The sequence below is a fragment of the Embiotoca jacksoni genome, unplaced genomic scaffold (assembly GCF_022577435.1).
Source record: "Embiotoca jacksoni isolate LCO1_2020_lvr unplaced genomic scaffold, fEmbJac1.0.p SCAF_17, whole genome shotgun sequence".
NCBI lineage: Eukaryota > Metazoa > Chordata > Actinopteri > Embiotocidae > Embiotoca > Embiotoca jacksoni.
The window spans coordinates 11,134,238-11,161,593 of record NW_027185307.1 but is presented as its reverse complement, the minus strand read 5'-3'; the positions used below and the strand labels follow the sequence as shown (position 1 = coordinate 11,161,593).

At 42.4% G+C, this 27,356-nt stretch overlaps 1 protein-coding gene across 2 annotated transcripts in view; it reads left to right on the top strand.

Moving 5' to 3' along the window:
- Positions 1–4: 4 nt before the first annotated feature.
- The window catches only part of pola1 (polymerase (DNA directed), alpha 1), a 53,692-nt gene continuing 26,340 nt past the window's right edge, over positions 5–27,356 (top strand). The window contains exons 1-33 of one of the 2 annotated variants that reach the window (XM_069151602.1): positions 5–143; positions 368–495; positions 1,065–1,161; positions 1,250–1,327; positions 1,415–1,527; positions 1,742–1,804; positions 2,081–2,182; positions 2,338–2,491; positions 2,583–2,745; positions 3,144–3,316; positions 3,429–3,541; positions 3,952–4,065; positions 4,163–4,237; positions 4,337–4,475; positions 4,699–4,853; positions 5,008–5,092; positions 5,391–5,452; positions 5,764–5,853; positions 6,078–6,194; positions 6,320–6,495; positions 6,634–6,763; positions 7,437–7,556; positions 7,649–7,739; positions 7,850–7,974; positions 8,114–8,263; positions 8,908–9,030; positions 23,210–23,242; positions 24,011–24,103; positions 24,188–24,393; positions 24,562–24,694; positions 24,998–25,129; positions 25,273–25,447; positions 25,936–26,117. In XM_069151602.1, the coding sequence (XP_069007703.1) occupies positions 95–143; positions 368–495; positions 1,065–1,161; positions 1,250–1,327; positions 1,415–1,527; positions 1,742–1,804; positions 2,081–2,182; positions 2,338–2,491; positions 2,583–2,745; positions 3,144–3,316; positions 3,429–3,541; positions 3,952–4,065; positions 4,163–4,237; positions 4,337–4,475; positions 4,699–4,853; positions 5,008–5,092; positions 5,391–5,452; positions 5,764–5,853; positions 6,078–6,194; positions 6,320–6,495; positions 6,634–6,763; positions 7,437–7,556; positions 7,649–7,739; positions 7,850–7,974; positions 8,114–8,263; positions 8,908–9,030; positions 23,210–23,242; positions 24,011–24,103; positions 24,188–24,393; positions 24,562–24,694; positions 24,998–25,129; positions 25,273–25,447; positions 25,936–26,117 (3,939 nt within the window). In that variant the 5' untranslated portion in view covers positions 5–94. Of the gene's footprint in view, positions 144–367; positions 496–1,064; positions 1,162–1,249; positions 1,328–1,411; positions 1,528–1,741; positions 1,805–2,080; positions 2,183–2,337; positions 2,492–2,582; positions 2,746–3,143; positions 3,317–3,428; positions 3,542–3,951; positions 4,066–4,162; positions 4,238–4,336; positions 4,476–4,698; positions 4,854–5,007; positions 5,093–5,390; positions 5,453–5,763; positions 5,854–6,077; positions 6,195–6,319; positions 6,496–6,633; positions 6,764–7,436; positions 7,557–7,648; positions 7,740–7,849; positions 7,975–8,113; positions 8,264–8,907; positions 9,031–23,209; positions 23,243–24,010; positions 24,104–24,187; positions 24,394–24,561; positions 24,695–24,997; positions 25,130–25,272; positions 25,448–25,935; positions 26,118–27,356 lie in introns of both variants that reach the window. The other variant, XM_069151601.1, reaches the window with a different exon arrangement.

Genomic DNA, 27,356 nt, shown 5'->3' with positions numbered 1-27,356 from the left:
TGGCGCCGACTGCTCTGTTATTGTGTTGACTCTTCGTCGTCGCCACACGCATTAGCTGTCAGTGAGCGAACGATAAAGACACAACCTTGACGCCATGGCTCCAGTTTCTAACCCAGACAAGGACGCGGACGCTCAGGACGACGGTGAGTTTTCGCCTCGTGTTGCTTTTGTTTGCTTGTTTTGCGCAGCAAAAGCGGAGCTAGCCGACTAGCAAGTTAGCTCGCTTCGCGCTGTCAAGAAATGTCTCCCCCAGGCTTTAACAGCGTTCACACGTCCAGCAACAGAAACAACGCAGCTGGCGCGCTGCAGATGTGTCTTTCGCAAAGCTAAACTGTCGCGGCCGTGTCGGTGTGTCCCCCGTCCTCAGACGATGGAGGTGATGCCTGCGGCCTGGCCAAGTCTCGCTCCAGACGGGAGAAGAGGGAGAAAGTGGGGAGGAGATCCGCGCTGGAGCAGCTCAAGAAAGCCAAGATGGGAGAGAAAATCAAATATGAGGTATGGCAGGCCACACGTCCCCGTGGTGCGTGTTTATATTCGTCTCTCTGTGCTATTGTGTTATATAGTGTAGGTTTAATTCAACTCAGTTTAGTGTTGCCTCATCTTTACAATCTCTACCAGATTTGGAGTATTTTTTTTTTTTTTGGCTTTTGCATTCAGCAAGCAGCCTCTCTTTTTACTCTATGTCTTTGTGATCATGTTTACTGAATTAAACAACGAATCATTTCCAGTAGGTTTGAAACCTTTCCACATACAGGTTTGTTTTGTTTGTTTGTTTTCCATTAAGAAAAGTCTGTTCTATACTTTGGTTCAAATTCAAGTCGATGAATCATTAATTAACATATTCGGGATTGTTCAGTTGTCATTTATGAACCCCAATCTTAGCTGATCATGTCTCTTTATGTGTGTTTATATCTGTTGGTCTGGTTTTGATCACCATCTTCACTTTTTCTGACACTCCCAAATTATTTGTGCTGCTCTTCAACCACATGTATATGTGCTTGTTGGTATTTGTGCAGCCGTGCTTGTGCTAAGGGTGACGGCTGACTAGTGTTCATGTTTTGTAGGTCGAGGAGTTTGCCAGTGTGTATGAGGAGGTGGATGAGGAGCAGTACTCAAAGATGGTACGAGAGAGGCAGGAGGATGACTGGATTATTGATGATGGTAAGTTGCTGGCTGCTGAATCCTCAGCAGGAAGCTGTGTAGTGGTTTATGGAAATCCTAAATCCGGATTGTTCGTCTCTTCTGTCAGATGGAACAGGATATGTGGAGGATGGACGAGAAATCTTTGATGACGATTTGAATGATGACGTAGTAGAAAACAAAAAAGGTAAACGGCAGGAGCAGATCACACTTTTTGAGAGTGAGAAGACACAAATAGTTCAGGTGTGTGAATATGTTGTGTTTGTTTTAGCAGGAAAAGGAGCCAAAGGAGCAGACTCAAAGAAAAATGTGAAGAAATCTGCTGTATCCAAACCCAACACCATCAAGAGCCTCTTCATGAACAGTAATGTCAAGAGGCCTGCTGAGGTGTGCTTTTGTCAGCATTACTGATTTGCTTGTGTGTTTGCTTTTATTACAAACAACATCATCATCATCATCATTTCTACCTTCCCCGTGCCTCATCACCTGCCAGTTGTTTCTGACATATCAGTGGGGGGAAAAGCACCAACACGCAGCTGTTGTTCTTGCTTTTGCTCCTTTTTGCATTTGTCAGTAGTTTTGTTATCTCGTGTCTCTGCAGAAAGACGTTGACCTGTCCAAAGACGACCTATTAGGAGACATCTTACAGGACCTGCACTCTGAGGTTTGTGGTACTCCATTTCGGAAATGCTGAGCGTCAACAGGATTCATAGAAATCATAGAAATTCATAGAAATTTGAAGCCTTTAGGTTAAAACCTGCAACATTTAATTGTGTTACAGTCTTGTTTATAACGGTTTTGGCTCTTTTCTTGCTGAGTCATGGTGACACATTGTCTTCTTTTATCTTAATGGTCAACTTCTCTGCCGCTTGGTGTCTTTTATCGTGTCTAATATTTTATACTAATTACCCCTGAAATGTGCCTCGCTTTATCTTTCCAGAAACGGACTCTTCTGACTCCTCCACCAGTGGTCACTCTAAAGAAAAAGAGGTCTCTGGGATCACCCATTAATCCCTTCTCCATCAAACCTCAGATGACAAAGGTTTCCCCCTACTCATCATGACTTTCCACCACATTGATTAGCTGATTAGTTAAACATAGATTTTTCGAAATATTTGGATCTACTTTTAAACTGCCCAGTTTAAAAGTAAAAATTGAATAATCATGAAACACTGTCTGTAACCACTATGATAACAGGAGTCGCCCTCGGCTACGAGGTTAAAGGCCAAAGTGATCCGACCGCCGCCGTCAGACCCTGCACCCAGGCCATCAGGCCGACATCCGCCCTCCACATCTGCTCCTCCCCAGGAAAAGACGAGGGCGAAAGTGGAGGAGCTGAATGAAGAGGAAGGTGAAGAAGGTTCTTAGCTCTCTTGCTTTTTTCTGTTTTCTCCTACCAAACTAGAACACGCACTTACCTTTTATGATGATATGTTTCTCAGTAAATAATTCTGCAGCATTCGACGAGGTGGACTTTGATGAACCGATGGAGGTTGGCCTCGAGGAAGAGAAGCCTGTAGCTAAAGAAGATGCTGAGCCTGAAGCTAAAGCAGCAGCTGCAGTTGAAGCTGAGCCCAAAGCTGAGCCTCTGGACCCAGTCCTCTTGTGAGTTGTTCATCTGCATAATTCTCTTCATCATGATATGTATGTTTTTCTGGTTCAGTCTTAAAATGCTGGTCATGGGAGTAGGATGGAAAGAATAATTCTGGATTATTTCAGCCTGGCGTACTTCCCATAAATATGAACCATGGTAACTCTAACCCTCTGTTCTAGAGATTCAGGGAAACAAGGAAAAGGCAAAGCCATGGCAGTCCAAGAAAACATGATTTTTACCGGAGTTGTTTGAAAATCTTTTCCTGCATCACACAAAAAAACCACACCTTTAAAGAGTCAATTTGTTCCCACACATGCAATGAAATATATCAAGTGAATTGTGTACATTGCACAAACATTGCACGGCTTTATAAATGTTTTAACCTCGTTGTTCCTCCGTCCCTCTCCAGGTCCAGCAGAATTGGAAGCTCTTGGGGACAAGAGGAGGAGGGCGAAGGCAGTGGAGCTCCAGCAGAGGTGCAGGTCGACTCCAGCCGACTCCCGCTGGTGGAGGGGACAGATGGGGAGCAGCTCTTCCGCTTCTATTGGTTGGATGCCTTTGAGGAGCCATACAGCCAACCAGGTGAGACATCTTAAAAAGTTAATGAAGATACAGCACGTGTTATTCCATATTCTAAAAGTCCTGTTCAGGTTTGTTGAGCGCATCCTGATATCTGAATTCATCTGTTGCTCAGGTGTGGTGTACCTGTTTGGAAAAGTGTGGATCGAGTCAGCACAGTTCCATGTCAGCTGCTGTGTTACCGTCAGGAACATTGAGCGGACCATGTACCTCCTGCCTCGCGAATACGTAAGTTTCGTGTTCTGTCCAAAGACGTGGCATTTTATTGCAAAACAAAACAAAACAAAGATGCACACCTACGTTTGATTTAAATGGTGGAGAAGGATCTATTAGTAAAATCGTTCTCCCACATTTGAGATAAATGAATCTGTTAAAGTACAAAATGTTAGATTGTGTTTTCTATCACTAAATCTCACTGAAGAGGTCCAGAAGCTGAAGATGTTAACGTTTCCATTCATATTTCATTACAAATATCTTCACTGTATGAATTTCTGTTAGCAGGAAGATTCATGTTAATTAAAGCCCATGCTTTTACAGCAGAAGATAGAGTAAGCAGCACGTTCCCAAAACATCATGTCCAAAAATCTATTGATACAATGCAAAATTATGAAGGGTTTGTGATCTAATCAAATCAACAGAAAGCAAACCCCAAGACGGGTGAGGTGTCCGACACTCCTGTGGGGATGATGGATGTCTACCAGGAGTTCAGCGAGCTCTCTGAGAAGTTCAAGATCATGAAGTTCAAGTCGAGGGTCAGTGCTGACCGCAGTTAGAGACTGTATAGTGTGTATGTAGTGGCACGTCATGTTTTAACTGCTGTTTGATTCCTGTGTTTCTTCCTCGCCACAGAAAGTAGAGAAGAACTACGCTTTTGAAATTCCTGACGTGCCCAGTCAGTGCGAGTACCTGGAAGTCAGATACTCTGTGAGCAGACACGCATATACACCTTTCGCACCTTGTCCAGGCCTGTAGCTGTTTTTGTTGACGGCACGTTGATCTCTTTGGTAAACACCGTTTCTGCAGGCTGAGTTCCCTTCGCTGCCATCTGACCTCAAGGGAGCAACTTTTTCCCACATTTTTGGAACAAACACGTCCAGTCTGGAGCACTTCCTCCTCAGCAGGAAGATTAAAGGCCCTTGCTGGTTGGATATAAAGACACCACGTAAGGAGGGCATCTGAAATTCGTGTTACTAATAACACCACGTATTCAGCTTAACTTTCCTCAGAATAATTCTGCATGTATATATTTCAGGATGCCATACTGAGCATTATGCCTTTAAAACCTAACCTCTGAGATGTTGGAGAAAGGGATATGCATAGATTATTTCTGAACCCTGCACACCATTTGGAAAACTGATAAATCATTTCCTTTGTGTTGACATTAGAGCTGATCAGCCAGCCGGTCAGCTGGTGTAAAGTGGAGGCTCTTGCTCTGAGGAGCAACTTGGTCTCTGTCATCAAAGACCTGCCACCTCCTCCCGTCACCGTCATGTCCATCAGCCTGAAGACCATCCAGAACCCTAAGACGCACCAGAACGAGGTCAGACACCATCAGCTGCACACGCGGTCAAATATTCTGTTCAGCAGGAATCTTTTTGGACAATGATACATTGATATCTTTTATGTTATGGAGGGCCCAGACGGACTGAAATACAGAGGGAGCGTGGACTTAATGCAGTTATTTCTCTCTGCAGATTGTGTCCCTAGCTGCACTTGTCCACTATGAGTTCCATATGGATAAAGCTCCACCTCAGCCTCCTTACCAAACTCATTTCTGTGGTGAGTTATTTATATTTCTGCTTTTATTTCCAGGTTTTTTGCATAAATGAAACATAAATAAAATTTGTGGGAATATAATCCTTTCACACACATAAATATGTTGTTTTAGTAATAACGCAGCTGGATATCATGTTGTTTGGCCTCGATGGACATTTTGAACAATAGCTAGGCCCCGAGCACCGAATGGTGCAAAAGCCCTATTGTATTTCAAGGAATTATTATTTAAAAATGACAATTTAGTTCAGAAAAAAAAGAAAATGTACAAACTCTACAAAACTGATGTTTTTTGTGTGGTCAGTGATCAGCAAACCAGCCGACTGCATCTTTCCTTACGACTTCAAAGAGGCTGTGAGGAAGAAGGTGAGTGTCCGTGTGGTTTCAGACCTGCTTTGTTTTTTGTGCCAAAACAAGAAAACCTTCGTCTTGATAGTGTCGCAAAGATTAGTGTTTGACTTTTTAATATTTCCAATGATAAAAAGGTAAATGGAAAACAACTTTAGAAATGACGAACTTGAACAGAAGCTGGTTTTTTTCCCAGTACATTACAGAACAGTTCATTATGATAACTACATCCATGCATTTTGGATTGACGCGGAGTATACGGCAGGAGCAGGATGCTTTATTTCCTTGTATATGAAGACACTGACGGTGTGACTCGCTCCCTCTGTTAGAACGGGAAGGTGGAGATTGCTTCCACGGAACGGACTCTGCTCGGCTTCTTCCTGGCTAAAATGCACAAGATCGACCCGGATGTGCTGGTGGTGAGTAGACGACATTGAAGAACAACCTGTGACAAATTTCGATGAAGCTGGTATCGATATATTTCCTCCATTAGTGGTGCTTTATTATTTACATGTATTAGTTGCCTATCTCTTGGCTACTCAAACTTTCGTGTCACAAATAATATCGGCTGTTTGTCAAAGCTGAAGGTGCAATGTTCTTCAAGGATAAAAAAACCACTTTTATCCTTGTTTGTTTTCTGTAGGGTCATGACATCTTTGGTTTTGACTTGGAAGTTCTTCTGCAGCGGATAAATACCTGCAAGGTTCCATACTGGTCTAAAATTGGACGTCTCAAGAGGGCTAATATGCCCAAATTAGGGGTAAGAAAAACAAAGAGACATGGGAATAGAAATGGTTTGTAACAAACTGCACATCACTGAATATTTTATATGATTGTTTTTTTTTGTTTTGTTTGTTTGCTTATCCTCTTGGCTTGTGTTTGCAGGGTCGCGGTTCTTTTGCAGAGAAGAGCGCCACCTGTGGCCGTCTGGTGTGCGACGTGGAGATCTCAGCCAAGGAGTTGATTCGCTGTAAAAGTTATCATCTGACCGAACTCACTGCACAGGTCCTCAAGATGGAGAGGATCACAATCCCCCAGGAAGAGACAAAGAATCTCTACAAGTGAATACATTTAAAGGGACAGTTCACCAAAATCCTCAAACACTGTAGAATAGATTACATAACACACATGTACTACCAGTAGGCCTTGTTGTTAAAGGTGAATGTGCGTGTCCTAACATCTGAGTGTTTGTGTTTCAGTGACTCTCCTCACCTCCTCTACTTGTTGGAGTTGACGTGGACAGACGCCAAGCTGATCCTCCAGATCATGTGTGAGCTCAACGTGCTGCCACTCGCCATGCAGATCACCAACATCGCTGGCAATGTCATGGTAACCCACAGCAACGTTGCTGTATCCTTTAACTTCATTTAACAGCCATACTATTCTTCTTCTTGTTCAACCAGAAAACTCAACTTGGAAAGGCAGTCCCGGCACAAATTGCACAAATTGTTGAATGTCATGGAACTAACATTCAAATTACTGACATGCTTAAAATGCAACTGCCTCTTCGGGAAAATCTCTCAAAGTCAAAACCGTCTGCTTCAACATTATTTAAATAAATAAAAAAAAAAATCCCATTTCAAACCCAGGCAACAAAAACTATCAGCGGCGCTCTCACTTATTGTTCAGTTTGAACACCAGTTCTAAAAAGTGATGTCAGAAACAAAATGTTTTGCAAGCAAAAGTAAAATTTGAAGTTTCGAATCTTAAAAACCTTTTACAAGGCTCGGAGCTGGTGTATTGTGTGCAACCAGTGTGTTTCAGGGACCCAAGTCAATGCAGTGGATCTCCCTGAGTAGTAGTTGTAGTAAAAAAAAAATCTAGGAATAAATTTTAGACTGGTTGGAGTAAAAAAAAAAAAAGAAAAGAAAAGATTTGTCACCCTCGAGTCTTGTTTCAGGTCAGGACAAGCGCAGGCTCGGACTCATGACTTGTATTTCTTTGATAAAGTGATTTCTCTTCTCGTTCCGTCACCTGATTTCTTTCTGCCTCTTCCCTGCAGTCTCGGACTCTGATGGGCGGCCGCTCGGAGAGGAACGAGTTCCTGCTGCTTCATGCTTTCCACGACAAAAACTACATTGTCCCCGACAAACCCTCGTTCAAAAAGGCCCAACAGGAGATGGTAAAGATGCACACAGATGCACACGTGGCCTCCTCCTTTTTTATGATCATGGATTCGACAAAAAGTTCCTGCTTTGTTTGTCTTTGCTCCAGGTTGAGGGAGAACAGGATGTGGATGTAGGGAAAGGCAAGAGGAAGAAGAAGGCAGCCTATGCTGGAGGTCTGGTGCTGGATCCTAAAGTTGGTAAGTACTGTATATTTATTGTATCTTTATTTGCCTTGTGCCACACCTGTTTATATATATATATATATATTTTTCTACATTTTGTAACCTTCCTCCCTCTCTTTGTTTAGGTTTCTACGATAAGTTTGTGCTGCTGCTTGACTTCAACAGTCTGTATCCCTCAATCATTCAAGAGTTCAACATCTGCTTCACCACAGTGCAGAGGGAGGCTTACAACTCAAAGAAGAAGAACGAGGTGTGTGTGCCATTCATGAACGACTCATCATTTTATAAGTTCAGCCCAATGCCCAGGTACAAAGATATAAAGTGACTCAATGCCCAGATCACCACAGAAAAGTTCCAGCACTTTTTAAGTCTTGTTTCCATGGTAACAGGAGGATGAGCCTGAGGAGATTCCCGAAATTCCAGATTCCAACCTGGAAATGGGAATCCTGCCCAAAGAAATCAGGAAGCTGGTGGAACGGCGTAAGCAGGTCAAACAGCTCATGAAACAGCAAGACATCAACCCGGATCTCTACCTGCAGGTACAAACACATTCACACGCTGTTGGCTGTAGATATTTTCTTGCTGAATAAACTGACCATGTCTCAAGATAGTTCACAGCCACACAAATGCACATCAACCAAAGTTGTTTAAAATATGGACGCCTTGCTCGGGGTTTGTACTGTGAGGATATTATTCCCTCCCTTCTTTCTCTTCTTTGCCATTAACTGCCAACAACTGAAATAATAGCGGGTCTATTAATGTTGAGACCCCTTAAAGTGCTACTTCACCAACTATAATTTCAGCATCAGACACTGCTCTCTTCAAGCCAAAGGTGGATTTTGATGATTTGGTGCTAAAATTACTAGAATTAACCAAAAATAAATTGGAACAGCATTGCAATTGAATTTTGACTGTTAATTAAAAAATTCAAATATTTTAAAAGCTAAAGCTTGAACCTCTTAAATGTCAGGATTGACTAAATGTCTCTGTTTTTATTTTGTAAGCTGACATTTAAGACGGAAAACAGAAACCTTTGCTCGTTTTAATAAGTGCTAATAACACTATTTTCATTTAGCGCATCAAATCTGTGCAAAGGCTTTTGTGAATTATTTTCAAATACTTTTAGAACTTGTGCCAATGCTTTTCATCCGCTTGGCGTGACGCGGATGTTTTTGTCCCTCAGTACGACATCCGTCAGAAGGCTCTGAAGCTGACTGCCAACAGCATGTACGGCTGCCTGGGATTCAGCTTCAGCCGCTTCTACGCCAAACCACTCGCTGCCCTGGTCACGCTCAAGGGGAGAGAGGTGAGTCAAGCATTCACACCGTCCCTAAACATAAAAAACAAAACTACAAGTTTGTCCCTCTGTCCCTTTCCGTGTCACCTGAGTGACAAAACCAGACTACGATAGAGAATGAAGTCCTCCCATTTTCCTCCACAAGAGGGCACTGCTGCATTATTTTCCACATTAAGCTCCTTCCTCTTTCCTATTTTCCTCCTGACTTTTACTCTTTGATATCTTTTGTCTTTATTTTAGCTTTATCCGGTCTCATATATATATTTTTTTATTCATTCTCTTCAAATTTCCCACTTCTTTGTTCTAAATATAATGAATCCCTCAAGTTAATTTGTCAGGATAAGAGAGCTTTTTTTTTTTTTTTTTTTCTTCTTCTTCTCACCATAGTATCAATATCACTATTGAAGTATTTTCCAATAACAATATGCCACAAGCACACACATGAAACTCCCACTCTCTCCAGGTAAAGTGGGATTGTGTAATGACATGACATGACATGACATGCTCAAAGAGTTGATGCAAAGCAGCATGTGTGCTGCATGACATAAACAGCTAAAGCCGGTATTGTAACTGAACACCACACACACACGCACGCACACACACGCACACACACACACACGCACACGCACACACACACACACACACACACACACACACACACACACAATGTCAGTGATAGTACTCATGTTCATTTAATGAGCTCTAACAGTACAAGTCCTCAACAGAGGCATCAGGCGTTGCCTCAGGGGAGTCCTTCATTAAGATCCCCTTACACACTCATTGTGTTCCCTAATGGAGGGCAGGGCAGTAACTCACTGTGCTTGTTTGTTATTTTGTCAGTCCGTTTGTGCCTCCAGTCACGCTCGTTGTTCGGCCGACGGAGCTACATTGTTAAAGTTGTGTATTTGATTCACTGGTGCAGGTGGGAGTTTCTGTCCTTCCACACTTGCTGCTCATATGTTGTAGCTTCAATCTGTCACCAGCCAGAGGTGGATGGGTTAATTACATTTTACCTCCTGCTTGCTTTGTATTTAATCCAGGGAAGCATCCCCGGACTAATACAAGAACTGCACTATAGTTTCATTATTGGAAATGCTAACATTTTGCAGGACATGTTTGTGGTTGTAAATAATTGTATTTGTAGATTATTCAAGTGTGTGTTCATAGTTTAAGGAGTCTTTATTTAATCAACTGCTAATGCAATATAGTAGAGCTGCAACTAACAATTGTTTTGATACTCACGAGGGGTGGGAGAAAAAAAAATTCACTCACTTTAGCAATTTTCATGATTTTCTTAATTGATACACTGGTCAATATTTTATTTAATATTTATTTTATTGTTTCATTAAAGCTAGCAACTTTTCCCACGAGCTAGCTGGTTAATCTGTTCGTATCAACGCATTAACAAAGTAATTCGGAGAGCTGTGGTTCATTTAAACGTGTCTTTCCGCAGCCAGATTTACCCTCACACAGAATAAATCCTCACGTTAAACGATGCTGCTGACCGGTAACAGTTCAGCTTTCCGCTGACTGTTGTTGTCCGACTGTGTGTTGACCAAAAGCTTCCAAGTTTACAACAACTCTACATCAACGCTAACGGCCCAAAACTAATTTAGATTTATTTCGCAATAGCTGTATTTTATTTAACTTAATTACAACGGTACTTCATTTAACTAAAAGGTAGAAGACTTCTCGGTTGGCTTCCTGACCTCTTGAGTGGTATTCCTCATGACGGAGTTTTTCCTGAGCACGGCTTCAAGACAGAACCGATGGCTTTAAAGCGATGATGCTGAATTTACTCAGATAGACTGATATGTGGTGTGTATTGTTTTGGAAATATAACTATCTCTAAAAGTATATGATTGAACGTTTTCCCTCCGTCTAGTGTAAAAAAAAAAATCAAATAAAAAGTGTAATATATTGTTATATCGATACTTTCGCAATACTTTGCATGTGCTTTACTTTTAGGTCGTGGTGTTAGGCATTTCATCTCCTGTATCATTAAAAGGGTACATGTGCTACATTCAAAATACAGTGATGACACTTTAAAATGTGATCTCGCATATCAAATTGAAGTGAACTGCACGAACAAAGTTATTAATGAACCTGTGAACATTGCAGCTTTTTCACTTTCGGCTTGGGTTATATCTGATGTAACATGGTTCCCACATGGTACGGAAACGCCCGAACAATTAAGAAACCAGATTGTGAGATTTAATAAAGAAATCATCAGTGGGCTTCAGAGCATTATCCTACCTCTCCCTGTACCTTATAACCATGTCTGAGGCCGTGCTCAAGAGCCACAGGAACAGCCACTCTACCAATAATAGAACGACGAGTGTCCGATTTCCTATTTATACAGCCTTGCATTGAAAAACAATGGGAGGGTGCTTCTGACTTGGCGCAAGGATTATATCTGTAAACTGGTATTTCGGTGACGGCTCAGACTCTGAAAGACGTTGCATGAAGTGGACCTCTCCGGACGGTGTCCAATTACGAAACTACTGCTCACAAAATGGCACAAAACATCAGGATAAAATGAGCTAAAGAACATGTCATGAAGCCTGATGCTTTCACCCCCATTTTTTTTTTTTTTTTTTATGAGTTGAGGTAAAAGATCAAAGACTTTATATTCACCCAAAACGTTTATTTCTCTTAAAGCTGTTGCATGTGAATGTTCATTTCACCATCATAAGACATCTCTGACATAATTTTCAGGAACTTAGTAGCACATCCAACTGGCTGAGGAACTTTTACACAAACTGTCTGAAACCGTCTCATCTAAGGCCTTGTTGTCCTCTCTTGAGGTCTTGATCTCAGTTTGTCGTCATAACCGACTTCAGAGGGCAAATGAAAATGCCGAAGATGTCCCAAGGCCGATTGTTGTGCCATTCGTGCGCCACCATTCCTCATGTTGCAGCGTGATGATACATGGTCCAATGTTCGCAAGGATCTGTACAGATTTCTTGGAAGTTGAAAACGTCCTAGTTGTTGCGTGGCCTGCATGCTCTCCAGACATGTCACCCATTGAGCATGGTTGGGATTCTCCATATTGGGGTATATGACTGCTTGTTACAATTCCTGCCAATATCCTTGCACCGCCATTGAACAGGAGTGAACCAGCCAATCAGCAACCTGATCAACTATATGCAGAGATGTGCCATGTATGTGTCCAATATGAGACAAATGGTAGATGCATGTGAAATTGTGCCTCACAATGTAAAAAAAAAAAAAAAAAAGTTTTCCCAAGATAAAACTGCCTATTTTGGAGTGGCCTTATATTGTGACCAGTCCACTGGACATCTGTGCTGTAATCCTGCTGTTTAATCAGCATCTGGATGTGCCACACCTGTCAGGTGGATGAGTTTCCTTGGCAAAGGCGATCGATTTTAACACCTTTTGGTGTACATAAAAGACATCGTAGGTCTGTAGCATTACATTGCGTTTATATTTTTGAGTGTAGAGGGAATTTGTTTGGATCTAATGGGGTCCAGGCTGTTTCCTGTGGACCTGGCCAGGACCACGGCACTGACTGCATGGTACCGGCTGTGAAACATTGGAGGCGGGAGTGTACTCATATCGGGCTGCAGGTGGCATTTTGAAAGTAAGATTGTTTCCCCATATACTTAATGAATTTATGACTCCCAGTCTCAAGAAACTTGGCAAAAGAAGAATTTTTCATTACGACAATGATGTCAAACACACTGCAACAATCACACAAGAGTTTCTAAAAAAAAAAAAAGAAAACCGTTATAACTATAACCCGGCCAAGTAAAGTTGAATCCAACAGAACATCTGAAAAGAAGAAGCTGAAAAGAATCACCTGTAAAGAATAGCAGAACATCCACAATCGCAAGTGCACAGGAAGATCAATACTGTCGTTAAAGATAAAGGACGACGTGCAAAATACATATATTATGTTGGAGGCTGCAGATTGTGGCACTGTTACACTATGCCGCATCATGCAAAGTAGTGTTTGCTTTTATTTAGCCTGCCCTTCATTGACAGATGCGATGGACAAATTAATAGCAACACCTGTCACTATAATGTCGTGCATTTCAGCAGCACCACAAACTGCAGCCTCCAAAATGTCCAAACAGTTTCATCAACACTTCTGAGACGGTTCAAACAAATACGAACCATCATGACCTTTATTACGAAAACATTTGTTACAGGATTGTTGCGTTAGACTGCGTTGTTTTTTTTTACATAATGAATTGCCAACTTAGCGTATATTCATGTAGACATATTAGGGGTTTTAGATATTCTCAACCTCCTGTAGTTACCCAGGGTCCTGAATGGATGGTAAACGATTTGGATTATGTTTCATTAGGACTTAACTGCATTAGTATTTTTCATACAGCGAAGAGTGATATGATAGACCGGAGAGACTCGCATCAAAAGGTCATCGGTCAGATCTGAACCCTCAGTTCACTGAGTACACAGCGGGTACCCCGGTTTGCTGATGCAGCAGGAGATCCCACCTCACTCGATCTTAGTGTTTTGTTTACTTTGTATCTATGATCCCAGACACAACTCTATTTATACTGCCGGTTGTGTGCTTGGAGGAGAGCATGGCATCGGCACAGAGAAGCAACACCGGGAGTCCCGCTATAAATATGAGGATACGTCGTTGGGAATAATTTACTGCTCTTTAAAATCTACATTGTAACATTTGTACTTGTTAAAAACTGCGTTGAAAATCATAAAAAAAATCTGAAGTTAATACTTAAAATCTCAAATATTCAGTTAGTCAAAAGTGATGTTTTTTTCCCCAGTAAATTCAATTACTCACTTCTGTTTAAATGAGAAATGTGTTCTTCTTTACACTTTGTGTTATTGTAACATGGTGATTCTACCAACTATTAAATCCCATTTTGTAGTTCCCTGTAGCGTGTAGGTCATTTATTTGCTTTTCTGGACTGGCAAAATGAAAATACATCTTAGCAGGGCTAAGATGTATTTTCATATGTTTTTCATATTTTCATTTTCATATGTGGTTCTTGTTTGTGAGCTTTCACTCTCTGACCTCATGTACACTGCTTGGTTCAGGCAAAGCAGCAAAAGGCAACAGTAGTTTGAACCAAACGGGGGAGTTTTACTGATTTCGAATGGAGCCCTAAAATTAAAAGAACGTAAGCCAAGTAGTTCTTGGTAGTTTCCGACTGCAGCGAGCCAGAAAAGCCAGCTGGCATTTAGAGCCGGGTTTCTGGTGTATTTGTGGGTATTGCCGTTTGTTCTCCCGCCCCCATTTTAATCGTCACATTTGCACTCTACTTTCATCTCATGATTTAGGAGGCTTTTTATTTTTATAATTGTAACACGTACACTGTTCACTGCCCTGTCCGCAGTGTTAATCCCCCCGGCCCCCCCGGCCCCTCTGTGAGTTCCCTTCATCTGTTTGGACTGGTGTCCGGGGTGAATGTGCATGTGTTCTCCGTATTTATTGATTGGCTCGGTTCTCATCTTTCTCTCACTCTCATTTTAAATTGAGGCCTAAGCCCCCCCCCCCCTCACACACACACACACACGCACACACACACACCTCCTGTGGCAGGATGGGTCATGCCGGGGGCTGCAGTGGTCGCCCAGCGATGGGGGGGGGGGGGCTTAGAGGGGGTTGACAGACCCTTGGCTGTGGCTCTTCTGATCAAATTTGCCAACTTAAGAGGGGAAAAGCCCCCCCCCCCCCCATCTCCCCTCCTGACTCTTGTATGTGTGTCTTGGGCATGTTTAACTATCTGCGTCTGTCGACGTGATGATGTGTGTGCGCGCTAATACCCGTCTGTGTGTGCGCGCACAAGTGCTACTGGCCGAACTCTGCCCTTTGTCGGGGGACCATTTGTTGTGGCCCTACTCTGTCCTGGTATGTGTGGGTATTAAGGGGGGGGATGATGGGTATTAAGAGGAAGGTGAAGGTTTAGGATTACACAGTCGAGGGTCCACCACAGATTGATGTCCCCCTCAACCCCTCAGCGTTATTTTAGGTTCTTTTGTATGTTCGCCAGAGAACAGTTGGGCACAGAGAAACCGATATATCAAACACAGACAACTTACATGCATGCAGTTATAATAGACTGAGAAATGTATTTGAAACACCAGAAAGACTTTTATTGTCCGCCGATCGCCCGGCTGGTTGGATCTCCGAATTCTGAATCCGAGAGTTTGACATGACAAATGGAGAGAATTAAACTTTGAGAAAGAAGGAACTTCTGGAAACCTGCTGGGAGACGAAGGATCAGTTGCAGGATTCGGCTGGTTGCTCTTGTTAATATTGCTAATCTTTACAAAAATAAATGTTTCTGTGAAAACTGCTTTATCTTCTCGCCGTTAGAGTAACTCAGAAGTTGTCTTCTTTGATCCTTCGGTTTCTTCGTTATCTTTTTTATTTTTTATTTTTTATTTTTTTACTCCGAGCCCAAACTATGTGCCCATTAGTGTGTTTATGCCCTCATAATCGAGTGATGTTAACAGCACAGGCCGCTAGAAGCCGCTGATTGTTGCGGATCGCAAATTGGTTTGACCTTTTGACCTCTTTGCCAGAAAATCTGACAACCATTAGCAGGTGTGTGTGTGTGTCTCAGGACGGCGGATGACTCCGGAAAGCCATTCTGCTGTAATTGAGTCTCTGTCCTTGTGTTTAAAAACAGCCTGACAGGAGCTCGTAGTTGACATTATTGGATGGCATGCAGAGTGAAGGATAGAAGCGGGCTTGTGTGACAGAGCCGAGGGTGCAGAGAGGTCAAAGTTTGGTTTAGGTTAAGCCCCTGTATGTACATGGGTGCAAGGGTGCGTGTGGTTGTAATGAAGTCTAAGTAAATATTGTTGCCCCCCCGCCCCCGCCCCGGTGTCGCTCGTTCAGGTTCTGTATCATCCCTCTTGTCTCAAGAATCACAAATCATTTCCCAGAATTAGACACAGGAATACCTGAACCACTCTATCATGTCTCATTTGTGGCCGCGCCTGTCAGGCTGTGTGCCGTGATGCCGTGTGAGTAAATGTTGTCGCCCCCCATTTCTTTCATTCAGGGTCTCAGTCGCTGCCGACGCCGTCTCAGAATCACAGGAGTCCTTTTCACATTTCCCTGAATTAGATGTAAGAATACATAAGCCTGGCTACGCTGGCGTGCGCGTGTTTTCACATGCATGCTTGTGTCGGGGGAAATGAGGGCTGCGATGTTTCCATGGTCCTGTAGTCCTCTTAAAGAGCTGGCTTTGCTCCTGATAGGAGTGGACTTAACAAATAGTCACATGGGAGCAGTGCTGCTATTTTGGCTGCATCAGCTTGTCTGTGGCGGCCGACGGTGGACGGGACAAGATCTCAGAATCCAAACTGCGACTTTAGTAACACCTACTAATGAGGCAATGTGAGACCGAGCTAGTAGCAGGGATTATAATTGATAATGGATTGATCTGACATGTGGTGTCTTATCAGGGTCACTGTCCCCACTCAGTTGTAAATAAGTGGATAATTAGGAAATGGTTTTAACTGACTTGGCAAAGAGGTTATAGATATGCTCAGTGCTATTATAAACTTGAAGTTTCCGGATTATGACCCAAGACATGACACATGATCCATCATGAAAATGATATCAAAGCTTCAGCTTTGATACCGTTTTCTGAATCCATTTGCAGGTTTACAGCAGGTTCAGTTCTGTAATGATTAAGCAGTTAACAAGAGAATAACTATTTTGATAATAACTTTTTTGACTCATGGTTTGTCAAGTAAAAGATACCCAACATTTGCTGTTTACAGTCTACGATATGAAATGATGCTTGTAACTATGAGCCAATATCATATAGTACTGTTGTAAAACAAAATGGCCATTGTCATTCCCAAAATATTGTTACATTATCCATATATTTATATGGCTTTGTGAGTCATAAATATTGAGGCATTTGATTTAATCCCACAGTTGAACTGCAACAATTTCAGTTGATTAGATGATCGGCAGAAAATTAATCACCACCATTTTTGACAATCAGGAAGTTATGAGGCTTTTTTTTTTTTTTTTTTTTTGCGAGAATACAAAAATTCTCAGATTCCAGCTTCTTAAATATGAATATTTTCTAGTTCCTTTAGTCCTGCATGATAATAAATGGAATATCTTTTGGTCGTGGACTGTGAGTTGGGTCGGAACGAGATCTTTCAGGCTGCACTACCAACATTTTTCACCATTTTCTGACAATTAAAGACTTTTCTTTGACTTTAGGGTGGCTGGAGTTGTAACTTAAGAGAGCTGAATAATATAGGTGTCATATTTAAGGCACAGTTCAGAATAGGTCAGAGACATATATCGGTGTATGACATTAAAGCTGATGAATGACCAACAGAATTTCATTTTAACATCCTAAATATCACATTTTAAAGAGCCTTGTTGACGAGCCACTCATACAATACTTATCTGCTTGACAGCATGTTGATAATTTGTCAGTGACTACCCTGCCCGTGCCAGAGCAAACGCAAAGACATAGCAGCACGTCTCCTTTCCAGCTATTAAAGTACCATATTTTAATTGACCAGACAACCGGAGGATTGTTGCCATTGTGGAGTTATTTTCAATCAACGCTGGTGTTTGTGATCTCGGCCGGTTGTATTAAATCAGCCACAGCTTTACAACAGATTGACCTTCGCAGCAGAAGACATGAGAGCACAGCTATGGCATCTGACAGGTGTGTGTGTGTGTGTGTGTGTGTGTGTGTGTGTGTGTGTGCGTGTGTGTGCGCGTGTGTACGTGTGCGCAGATGAGAGAATAGAAATCTTTTATGCATCTTTGTGTGTGAGATTGTGTTCGTGAAAGAGTGTTTGAAAATGTGTGTACATGCACGCATACTCAAGCACCTTGTGTATGCGTTGTGTGTATGTGCCCCCCCACCACCCCCCACCCAGCTCTGACAGTGGTGTGTTCCTCCACAGGTGCTATTTCAGTCGGCCGACTGTCATCCCAAAATGCTTTTCAGCTGAGTGCTTTTCAAAACAATCGTCACTGGTGCCCCAGGCTCTTTTTACAAGGGCCCTCTACCACACTGAGGTTTAACATGCCGCTTCTGATCTGCTGATCAGCGGAGGGGTCTGTGGTCTATATCTGTGTGTGTGTGTGTGTGTGTGTGTGTGTGTGTGTGTGTTTATAGGAGACAAAAATGGAGGCATGGCCTTTTGACGAGCCTGCGTCTCGCTCATTTGTCTGCTTATCATTGTGTCTGTTGTCTCAAGTCCTTTCTTTAAATTCGCAAACAATTCCTCCCTCAACCGAGCAGGTCAGTTAAGACCAATATTCTTATTAAAATGACAGCCTGGCAAAAGACAAAAGATATTTTGATGAGAAGGAGGGGGAATAAATGAGGGTGACATGACGACAAGACACGTAATTCCCTAATAGATGAGGCCAACAAAAAGCTTAGCAACAGCTGGGGGAAGGCGGATATATTAACGAGGCTCGAACTACTCATCAATTAGCATGACAGGGTGCAATAACACACAGCTAATGGCTACAGCTCATGTGCAGGCACACAGGTGCACATGCAAAGACAAGAGACATTGTTAACAAGCCCGAAATAAAAGCTGTGCAAAGTGAAGTCAGAAAGTGAAGCTTTTACTGAAGTATTAGGACGGGTATCAAAAAGTGTCGATGGGAAAATCAAACCTCAAAACCTTTCTGCTTTTTCCAACTTATTCTGTTCTTAAAATCTTGGTTTGGAATCGAGATTTATTCGACTGCACTTGTCAACTGAACAGGATTTTTCAGTTGTCATGGGACTTGCGCTCATGTAGTCGTCTCGTTCGGTCACTTTGTGGCAGCTTTGATTGTTACAGACTTTGTTTGCTCCACTTAACCAAACGACATGTTCTGGTGCCCTGAAGTCTGTGTCCTCAAGTCTGAAGGCAGATTTGGTGGGTATATTAGGTTTTAGAAATCGGTAGTGCAAAGACAAAACACCACCTGTAAGTAGAAATAGTGCACAAATACAAGAACTCTCCACGGCGCTCGCACTCGAACTGACAGATCCAAACCTAGTGTGTCTGCTGCAGACATCTGCTGCCAGCTTCATGTCTGATGAGTTTTTTTTTTTGTGGAATTCAAATGTTATTTTCATATAGTTTATACGACACAATTTAAAGCTTGCATCTCGGTATGCTTTCACACTGTTGAGTTAGGCAGACGAAGAGGGCACGAGATCATGATACAGGATGTTTGGCCAGCGTTACCCACAGGTTGAGAATTTACTTGTGGTGATGGGTGTTGCGGCGTGTGAGAGATGTGCATGTCGAGAGTCATGCAGATTAAACGGGGGAGACTGTAACCCAGGTTATTTCTCTGAAGTCAAAGAACTCGTATGCAGGCTATCGGCAGATGCTACAATTCACAGATGTTTCCTAAACGCCTCACACACTGGCATATCCGTAAACGCTGTACTTTACAGATGTTCCCTAAATGACTTACTTGTTGGCTATCTGTTGAAACTAGAATTGTCAGTTGACACTAAAACGGGTACAGATGTTCCCCAAACGCCTCGCATGCAGCCTTTTATCTGTAAATGCAAGTTAAGCAGCTGCGCACCGACTCGGTTACTGCAGTGCACATAACTCAGGCAGGTGTGAGGCCAAAAGTCTGTTTAAAAAAAGTGAAATAAGGCGTTCTAATGTAAGATTTATTTAAATTGAAACCGGGGGATTTTATCAATCTGTGCAAGCTGCCTAAGTAGATAGCTATGTGCCAATACAATAAAGTTAATGGATGGCTTGTTTATAATGTTTTTAATTGTGTGGTTGGGGAAAGAAGCAGTCAATGCAACCATCTTATTATTTTCCTTAAAACTTGCCCATCAGTTCCTGCTGGACATTTTGTTCTCTCTGTTCGTTGTTTAGAGAAACGTGAGGAACAGTAATTCATGGCAGTGTGTTTGAATACAGTAGACTGTATTCTACTAAATTCAACACACCTTCTCATTTGACCTCAGAGCCCCATTAATGGATCTTAACCCAAAGAATGCCAGCTGACATCTGAGCCCTCACCTGGATTGGCATGAAAAGAAAGGTGACGTAGGACAGGGATTACAAATTATAAGGAAAAAAAAAAAGAGTCCATCAGTCCATTTTGCTCACAAAGCTTCCGTCCCAATCCGTCTCTGCGGGAGCACTTGTCAGTGAGCTGCTCAATTACTGTCCAGTGTAATTACACTGTATTAACACCAAGGAGCCAAGAAGGGAAGGAGGCTGGAACATTAGGAAACTGTGTGATGTTTTACAGTGTGAAGAAAAAGTACATAGTGATTGAAAGATTTTAACAGATTTTAAGAATTTACAGAGTAGAAAATAGGGGAAAGTAAGAGAACCAGGGCAGATTTAGCTTAACGGGGTGTAAATTTGTTAATTAATTAGTTAAGTAATTATAACCTAATGCATAGTTCAAATTATTGATTCTACAAATTGAAAGAATAGGTTTTGTTTTTTTTAAAGGTCGGGCAAAAATCTGATGTTGAGCACCAAGCTGTTTTTCTGTCACTGATGGATTTTATGCTTGTCAAGTCATGTTTGTATGTGTTTAATATGAAGAACAAAGAGTTCAGATTAATGAGGCCTGGTTTCCTGTCTGACGCAAATTACTTAGTATTAAGTGATACGAGTCCTCTCTCACGTTTTTTCAGTTGTTTGCCCCAGAATGAGCGGCATGCATGGCGGTGACTAGTGTAGTCATCAGGGTGAAGACATACCCTCACTCTTTTTACCCCCTGGGGATATGTGTTTGCATTGGTCTGTATAGTATGCGTTTAAAGATGAGACACACACACACACACACACACACACACACACACACACACACACACACACACACACACACACACACACACACACACGACATTCCAGCGTCATGGTCAAACGACTTGTCTTTCACACGGTTCATTCCTTAAAGCAGTCGGTCCTGCTGGGACTGACAGCATATGGAAAACCCGTCTAAATGAGTCCCCACATCAATTACATCAACGCATTCTCACCTCGCTTGGCTCTCCCCTTCTCCTCACTTTGCTTTCACTCTGCCTCTCTTCTCCACTTCATCACTCCTCTGCCCTTTCTTTCCGTCTATCCTCCGATCATTCCAGACTCCACGCCGAAGTCTTGAACTCTTGCAGCGCTTTTCTCCTGCTGTTGTAAATTATTAAAGAAAAGCCCATAAGTTTGAATGAAGGCTACATTTTAACACGGATCATCATTTCTTCATGCAGTACTATAGTCTTTCTGAACGCAACCAAGGCATATTAAGTTTTTTGGGGGGAATGATCCAAATAAATGAGCAGAAATACTCTGAAACAGTTTTTGCATGAACAGGATTTTGTGTCATAATGATCAAGTAATACTTTGTCTGGTATTGACCTGCCTGGATTAGTATCCTTGTTTGATTATTTATCCTGTTGGTCAGTCTGTCTCTTTAACAATCGTATATTTCTGCAATAAAAATGATTAAAGTCAGATCAACAAACTGAAAACGTAATTATTTTTGATAAAACAGAAAGTTCTCTTACTTCTCTGAATTAAGGGTAAAAAGTAAAAAGGCTCAATTCGTGAGGTGTCTGTATCAGAATCGAAAGTAATTCAAATGTCCCCTTCATCGCTGCTCTGTGGAAAGTCCCAAAGATTCTGGTGTAATGTGTCTAACATGGGGTCAGAGATCCCAAGAATCCACAAACAATGGTGAAAATCCTCAGAAGACAATTAAATGAAAAAATTAAGTGATTCTGAAGCCTCACATTGCAGGTGTAGTTAAATTAAGTAAGTAGGGTCCCCAGGGATTTTGCCAGGGGTGTTTCCCCCTTCCAGATTTCTGTATTGTCCCTTGAGATGCAGTATATGTTACATTACATTTAATTCTGCCAACTTCCGTGTATGTTTGTCTCACTTTGTTTTAATTTGCAAAAGAAACTCTTAACAATTGTTAAAGAATAGATATTTTTAAAGAACCTGAAGACTTCTGGCACCAGCTGTAGTCATTTTGACTCTACACTGTTACAGGCAGAAATGGACAAGTGTCTGTCCAATCAATTTGCCCTGAGTGAAATTTAAGCACCTCAGGCCATCGGTTATGTCCAACCCTGTCATAATATCTCATGTTTAATTTTGCAATGACATTGTGACTTGATTATTGTGATAATATCATACTGTGAGGCCTTTGATGCTTCCCACCCATACTGTGTACTTGGTCTGCCCCAGGACCCTCTTTTCCTTCCCGTTTCCCTCCTAAACAGGCCGGAGACAGGCTCGTCATTTTGCCTGCTTAAAAGCTTAGTAGCACAATTCACTGCATAGAGTGTGTGCTGAGGCCAAGGTTTGGTTGTGCAATTGCGAGTGTGTGTGTGTGGTGAGACCTTGACCTTGACTGCAGTCCCTAATAGAGGAGGCTGTTCTGTGAATGAGTCAAACTCCCCCCACCGCTCAGTGGTATGTAGCAGCCCATAAAGCATGCTTACGGCCCACTCTGGTTTCAGGGAGTGGAAGCCCGACCCCGCCCCTTCCTCACACTCTGAAATAGCCACGTCCTTGTCCCCACACGGCGCACAGTGTGAGTCGGGGTGTGTATATATGCGTCTGCGGTTGATTGAGGAGCAGATTGCTGGTGACAGGTCACACCGCGTTCCGTCCCTCCGACCCCCCAGATTAGCGACCCGAGGCCCCCACACTGCCCTCCCCTCCTCTGGGCCCCCCACCTGTTTGGATCCCTCTGCTGCTCAGAGCTTTCCCTCTCTTACGCACACGCACGCGCACACACACACACACACACACACACACACACACACACACACACACACACACGGTGGACATCCTGCGTTAACAGAATTTTCGTATTCCTCCGTCACTCACCCTGCAGGATATAAATGCCACTACGAGTCATTAAGGTGCATGTGTGTGTTTGAGCGTGTGCAGCTAAGAATATGTGTGGGTTGAAAAGACGCCTGTCGCAGCATGCTCTCGTAATTGCCCTCTTAGCCAATTATCCCCCATTTAAAAGCAAGTCACCTGCTCTGCTCCCATGTCCACACGAATGCGCGTACACACACCACACACACACACACACGCAATAAATAACATAGAAACTTAATATTTAATCAATGTTCGTTCCTGAGTGGTGTTTGTTTACTGTGCTTGTGTATGTGTTGTATTGCAGCATTCATAGTTTTATGTCTCCTCTCTTCTTCAGATTCTGATGCACACCAAAGACCTGGTTCAGAAGGTGGGTTATTAACAAGCTTTTCTGCTGCTCTTTTTTTTTTTTAATTCTCTGCCAAAATAAGACCAGACAAATTAAGAAAAACTATAAATAAGTTTAATTTACTGCTGGACAAAATTACCTAAAATATGTATCCTACTAAATAGTTGCAGATAATAATGGTCAGAGCCTGATCGATCCTGGATTATAGAGGTCAATATATTGGGAAGTAAAAGATAAAAACATGATATCAATATAAGAGCTGATATCCTTCATATATGCAAATAATGTATATGCAGTATATTAAACAGACAGTAGTTGCAATTATAATTATTGTTATACATTTACAGTTTGTTGTCCACATTGTTATTGGAGCACTGGAACAGTAAACTTCAATGGACATTTAATTATCAAAAGCAACTATAAAAAAAAACCCACAAATTTAACTATTTTAATTTACCCCGTGCATATTTTTCCACATTATGTTTTGTCAAAAAAGTTTTCGATTCGGTCAATACATACGTTGACACTGCTTTATCTCTGATACACCAGTATAGGCCAATAGAATGACCTGCTTGATACATGGGTTTGGCTTTATGATGTTTACCTCTGTATTGAACTGTGGGCAAATTGAAGTTAAATGTCATTGGTTGTTGTAGCTATTGTGAATCTAATTTGAGATTCATGCATTTTAATTGTGCAATTTCATTTCAGTAATGTATTAAATCTTTTTTTTTTTTTTTTTGTCCCATCCTAATTTGAGGCTGATGTCTTTTTATTTGTGTGACTCAGATGAATCTGGAAGTCATTTACGGAGACACCGACTCCATCATGATCAACACCAACAGCAGGTCTCTGGAGGAAGTCTTCAAACTGGGCAATAAGGTGTGTTTGCCGTGTCGTACAGCCATCAGTGGAAAAGTTTCTTGCCGTTTCACCATTTGACATTTGTGTGTGTTTTATTCCCAGGTGAAGGCAGAAGTAAACAAGCTCTACAAACTATTGGAGATCGACATCGATGGAGTGTTCAAGTCACTTCTACTGCTGAAGAAGAAGAAATATGCAGCGCTGGTGGTGGAGCAACTTGGGGAAGGACGATATAGTGTGAAGCAGGAGCTGAAAGGCCTGGACATCGTCCGTAGAGATTGGTGTGACCTGGCCAAGGAATGTGGCAAGTAAGTCAGATGAACCCAATTTAAAATATGTTTCCCATGTAGACAATTTTATAGCCAGAATCCGTCTTGAATATCTGTGTACTGAGCTCTGTAAGGCGCTTTGAGGGATCTTTAATTAGCAGTACATTGTAAGTCTTGAACATGTATTCCTGCCTCCTCTTCCTGTAGCTACGTGATTGGTCAGCTCTTGTCAGACCAGAGTCGTGACGTCATCGTGGAGAACATCCAGAAACACCTGGTGGAGATGGGAGAGAAGGTCGCCAGAGGAGACGTACCACTCAGCCAGTATGAGATACACAAGGTGAGGATGTGGCTGCATCTCTATTTCCGTGTTTACATTTCCTCTCATGACTCGGATGCACTCAAGTATCTTTAGAAGCTGGGTTAGGGAACGAGTTCTCTTTAAATACAGCTGCAAAAAGACGTTCAGCGGAATACATAGTACATAATGAAACACTGCCACCAAAAACTCTGCCTGTAAGAAACATGCCAGAACAAATGAGAGCAATGTTTGTGTGGGTCTTGCCAAATTCTGTGCTGGATGTTTTAATATTTTCTGTCCCCCGCCTGTTTAATAATGGCTTCCTACTCTTCTCTTCTCCAGGCACTGACAAAGGACCCTCAGGACTACCCAGATAAGAAGAGTCTCCCTCACGTCCATGTGGCTCTGTGGATCAACTCTCTGGGCGGCCGCCGGGTCAAAGCTGGAGATACGATCTCTTACCTCATCTGCAAGGTGTGTGCAATATAAGACACGAGACATAAATACCATCTCTTCACCGGCGCACGAGTTATTTTTCTTGGTATGTTTCACAGTAATGCTTCAACGCACAAACAGAATGCAACTCTATTGGATATACGTCTTCTTTCTCGCCCTAGGACGGCTCCACGCTGGCAGCATCTCAGAGAGCCTACGCTCTCGAGCAGCTTCAGAAGCAGGAGGGTCTCAGTCTGGACACACATTACTACCTGGCCCAGCAGATCCACCCTGTGGTGTCTCGCATCTGTGACCCCATCGAGGGCATTGACAGTGTGCTCATAGCCACGTGGCTGGGTAAGTTCATTCCAGGTTATGGTGACCTGTAAAAGGCTTTACATTATGACTTCAAGTATTTCAGGTTGCCTTGTTGGTAATTGAAGTGAAACAGGAGAGCAGAGATCACCTTTCATAATACTTTGGAAATTCTGTTGTTAAATAATCAGAATTTGGGTTTATAGTTTTAAGACAATATAGTTCTCATAGTTTTATAAATAAACTCTCACCATGACCGCACAGCTTACTTTGACAGGTAATACAATGCCCTTTTTGTGATAACTTTAGTCGTAATGCCTGTTTTACAGTCTGTTGACAGCTGAAACAGCTAAACATAGAAAACGTGTCACAGCTAATATCACAGTAGCCTAATAAAAATACAAAATAGATGTTTCACTGTTGTTTCCTCATCGTAAAAAAATGTGTTTTGCTTTCAATCCTGTGTGTGAATAAACATTTTGTTCTAGTTGCTGTAGATTAACATAAAAACACTCTATTGTCCGTCTCAGGTCTGGACCCGAGTCAGTTCAGAGCTCAGCAGCAGTACCAGAGGGAGGAGGAGGCTGACGGCATGCTGGGAGCTCCGGTCCAGCTGACTGATGAAGAGCGCTACAAAGACTGTGAGAGGTTTACTTTCACCTGTCCTCAGTGTGGCACTGACAACATCTACGACAGCGTCTTCGAAGGAGCTGTGAGTAGATGTCTTCATGAACACAGCATTAGATATCACAGAAGTCCTTGACTGTTCTTCTCCTGGGTTTTTACAGGGTGACAGATAATCGTCCTGCACTCATGTCTTCTTTGAGATAATATTAAACCTGTGTTGTTTTGGCTGCGGCAGAAAAACAAGCTCAGAGATGTGCTCCTAGACATGGAGGGGAAAAAAAGAGCAGATAGCTTTTATCACTACTGGTGTGTTTCACTTGTGGAACGGATTAATGAGTAGATTTATAAAGAGTTTAGGAGTGGGAGAGTGGTGTTTCCGAAGGCATTTCAGGCAAACTTCCTGTGAAGGATTCATGCTTTAGTCATCCTCCATGTTGTGTCTCTGTCTGTATTTTTAGACAGCTGCCTGGCTCCAATATGGACTCTGTTTTCATTGGCATAGTTCGGACTCCACAACTTGAAAAGCCTTTCCTTAACCCCTGCCGCTCTGTGGACACACACACACAATCACGCACATACACACACACACACACACGCACACTGGTCTCCTACCATTTGTCAGGCCAAGGTCGTGTGTGAGTGTGTTATCAGCCTCTAATGAGGAGCAGGGCACGCAGCTTTTTCTCGTCTTGAAGACGCTAATAAAACTGACGAGCCTCTGTCCTCGGCCAACGGAGAGAACTCCCATTAGCTTGAAACAGAAGTATTACACACACACGCACACACACACACACACACTAAAGCAGATATACTAGTGTGTTTTACTGAAAAGCATCCCCTACTCGCATAGGAAACTGCAGAATAAGTTGCGATTGCATGTACAGAAAGAAACGACCTGTTTCCTACTTTTAACCGTAAACTAAATTCTTCAAATGTTGGTTATCTGTCAGAGTACTTTCAAACCTAATACTAAACTAACCAGGAACTGTCTGATTACTGCTGTTAATTGTCCAGCATGTGTCAGAGGCCGGTATGCACGGAGCCACAGAGTCCCTGATAAGACAGTAAGTTAATTAAGGTGGCGAACACGGTCTAACAGCTCAGTGAGAGGGGAGGACAGACGGGCCTTGACTCCACCGCTGACACTGAGCCAGAGATGGTAGGAGGAGGCGGTGATGGATGATGGAGGACAGACACAGGAGGAAAGTTGTTTGATGGCGGGGTAGCAGGAGAGGAGGATGAAAAGATTAAGTGTGGAGAGAAAAAATGTGGATGGAGCTGCAGGGATTTCCCTGAGTTGAGTTTCCAGAGAGTGTTCGTTATG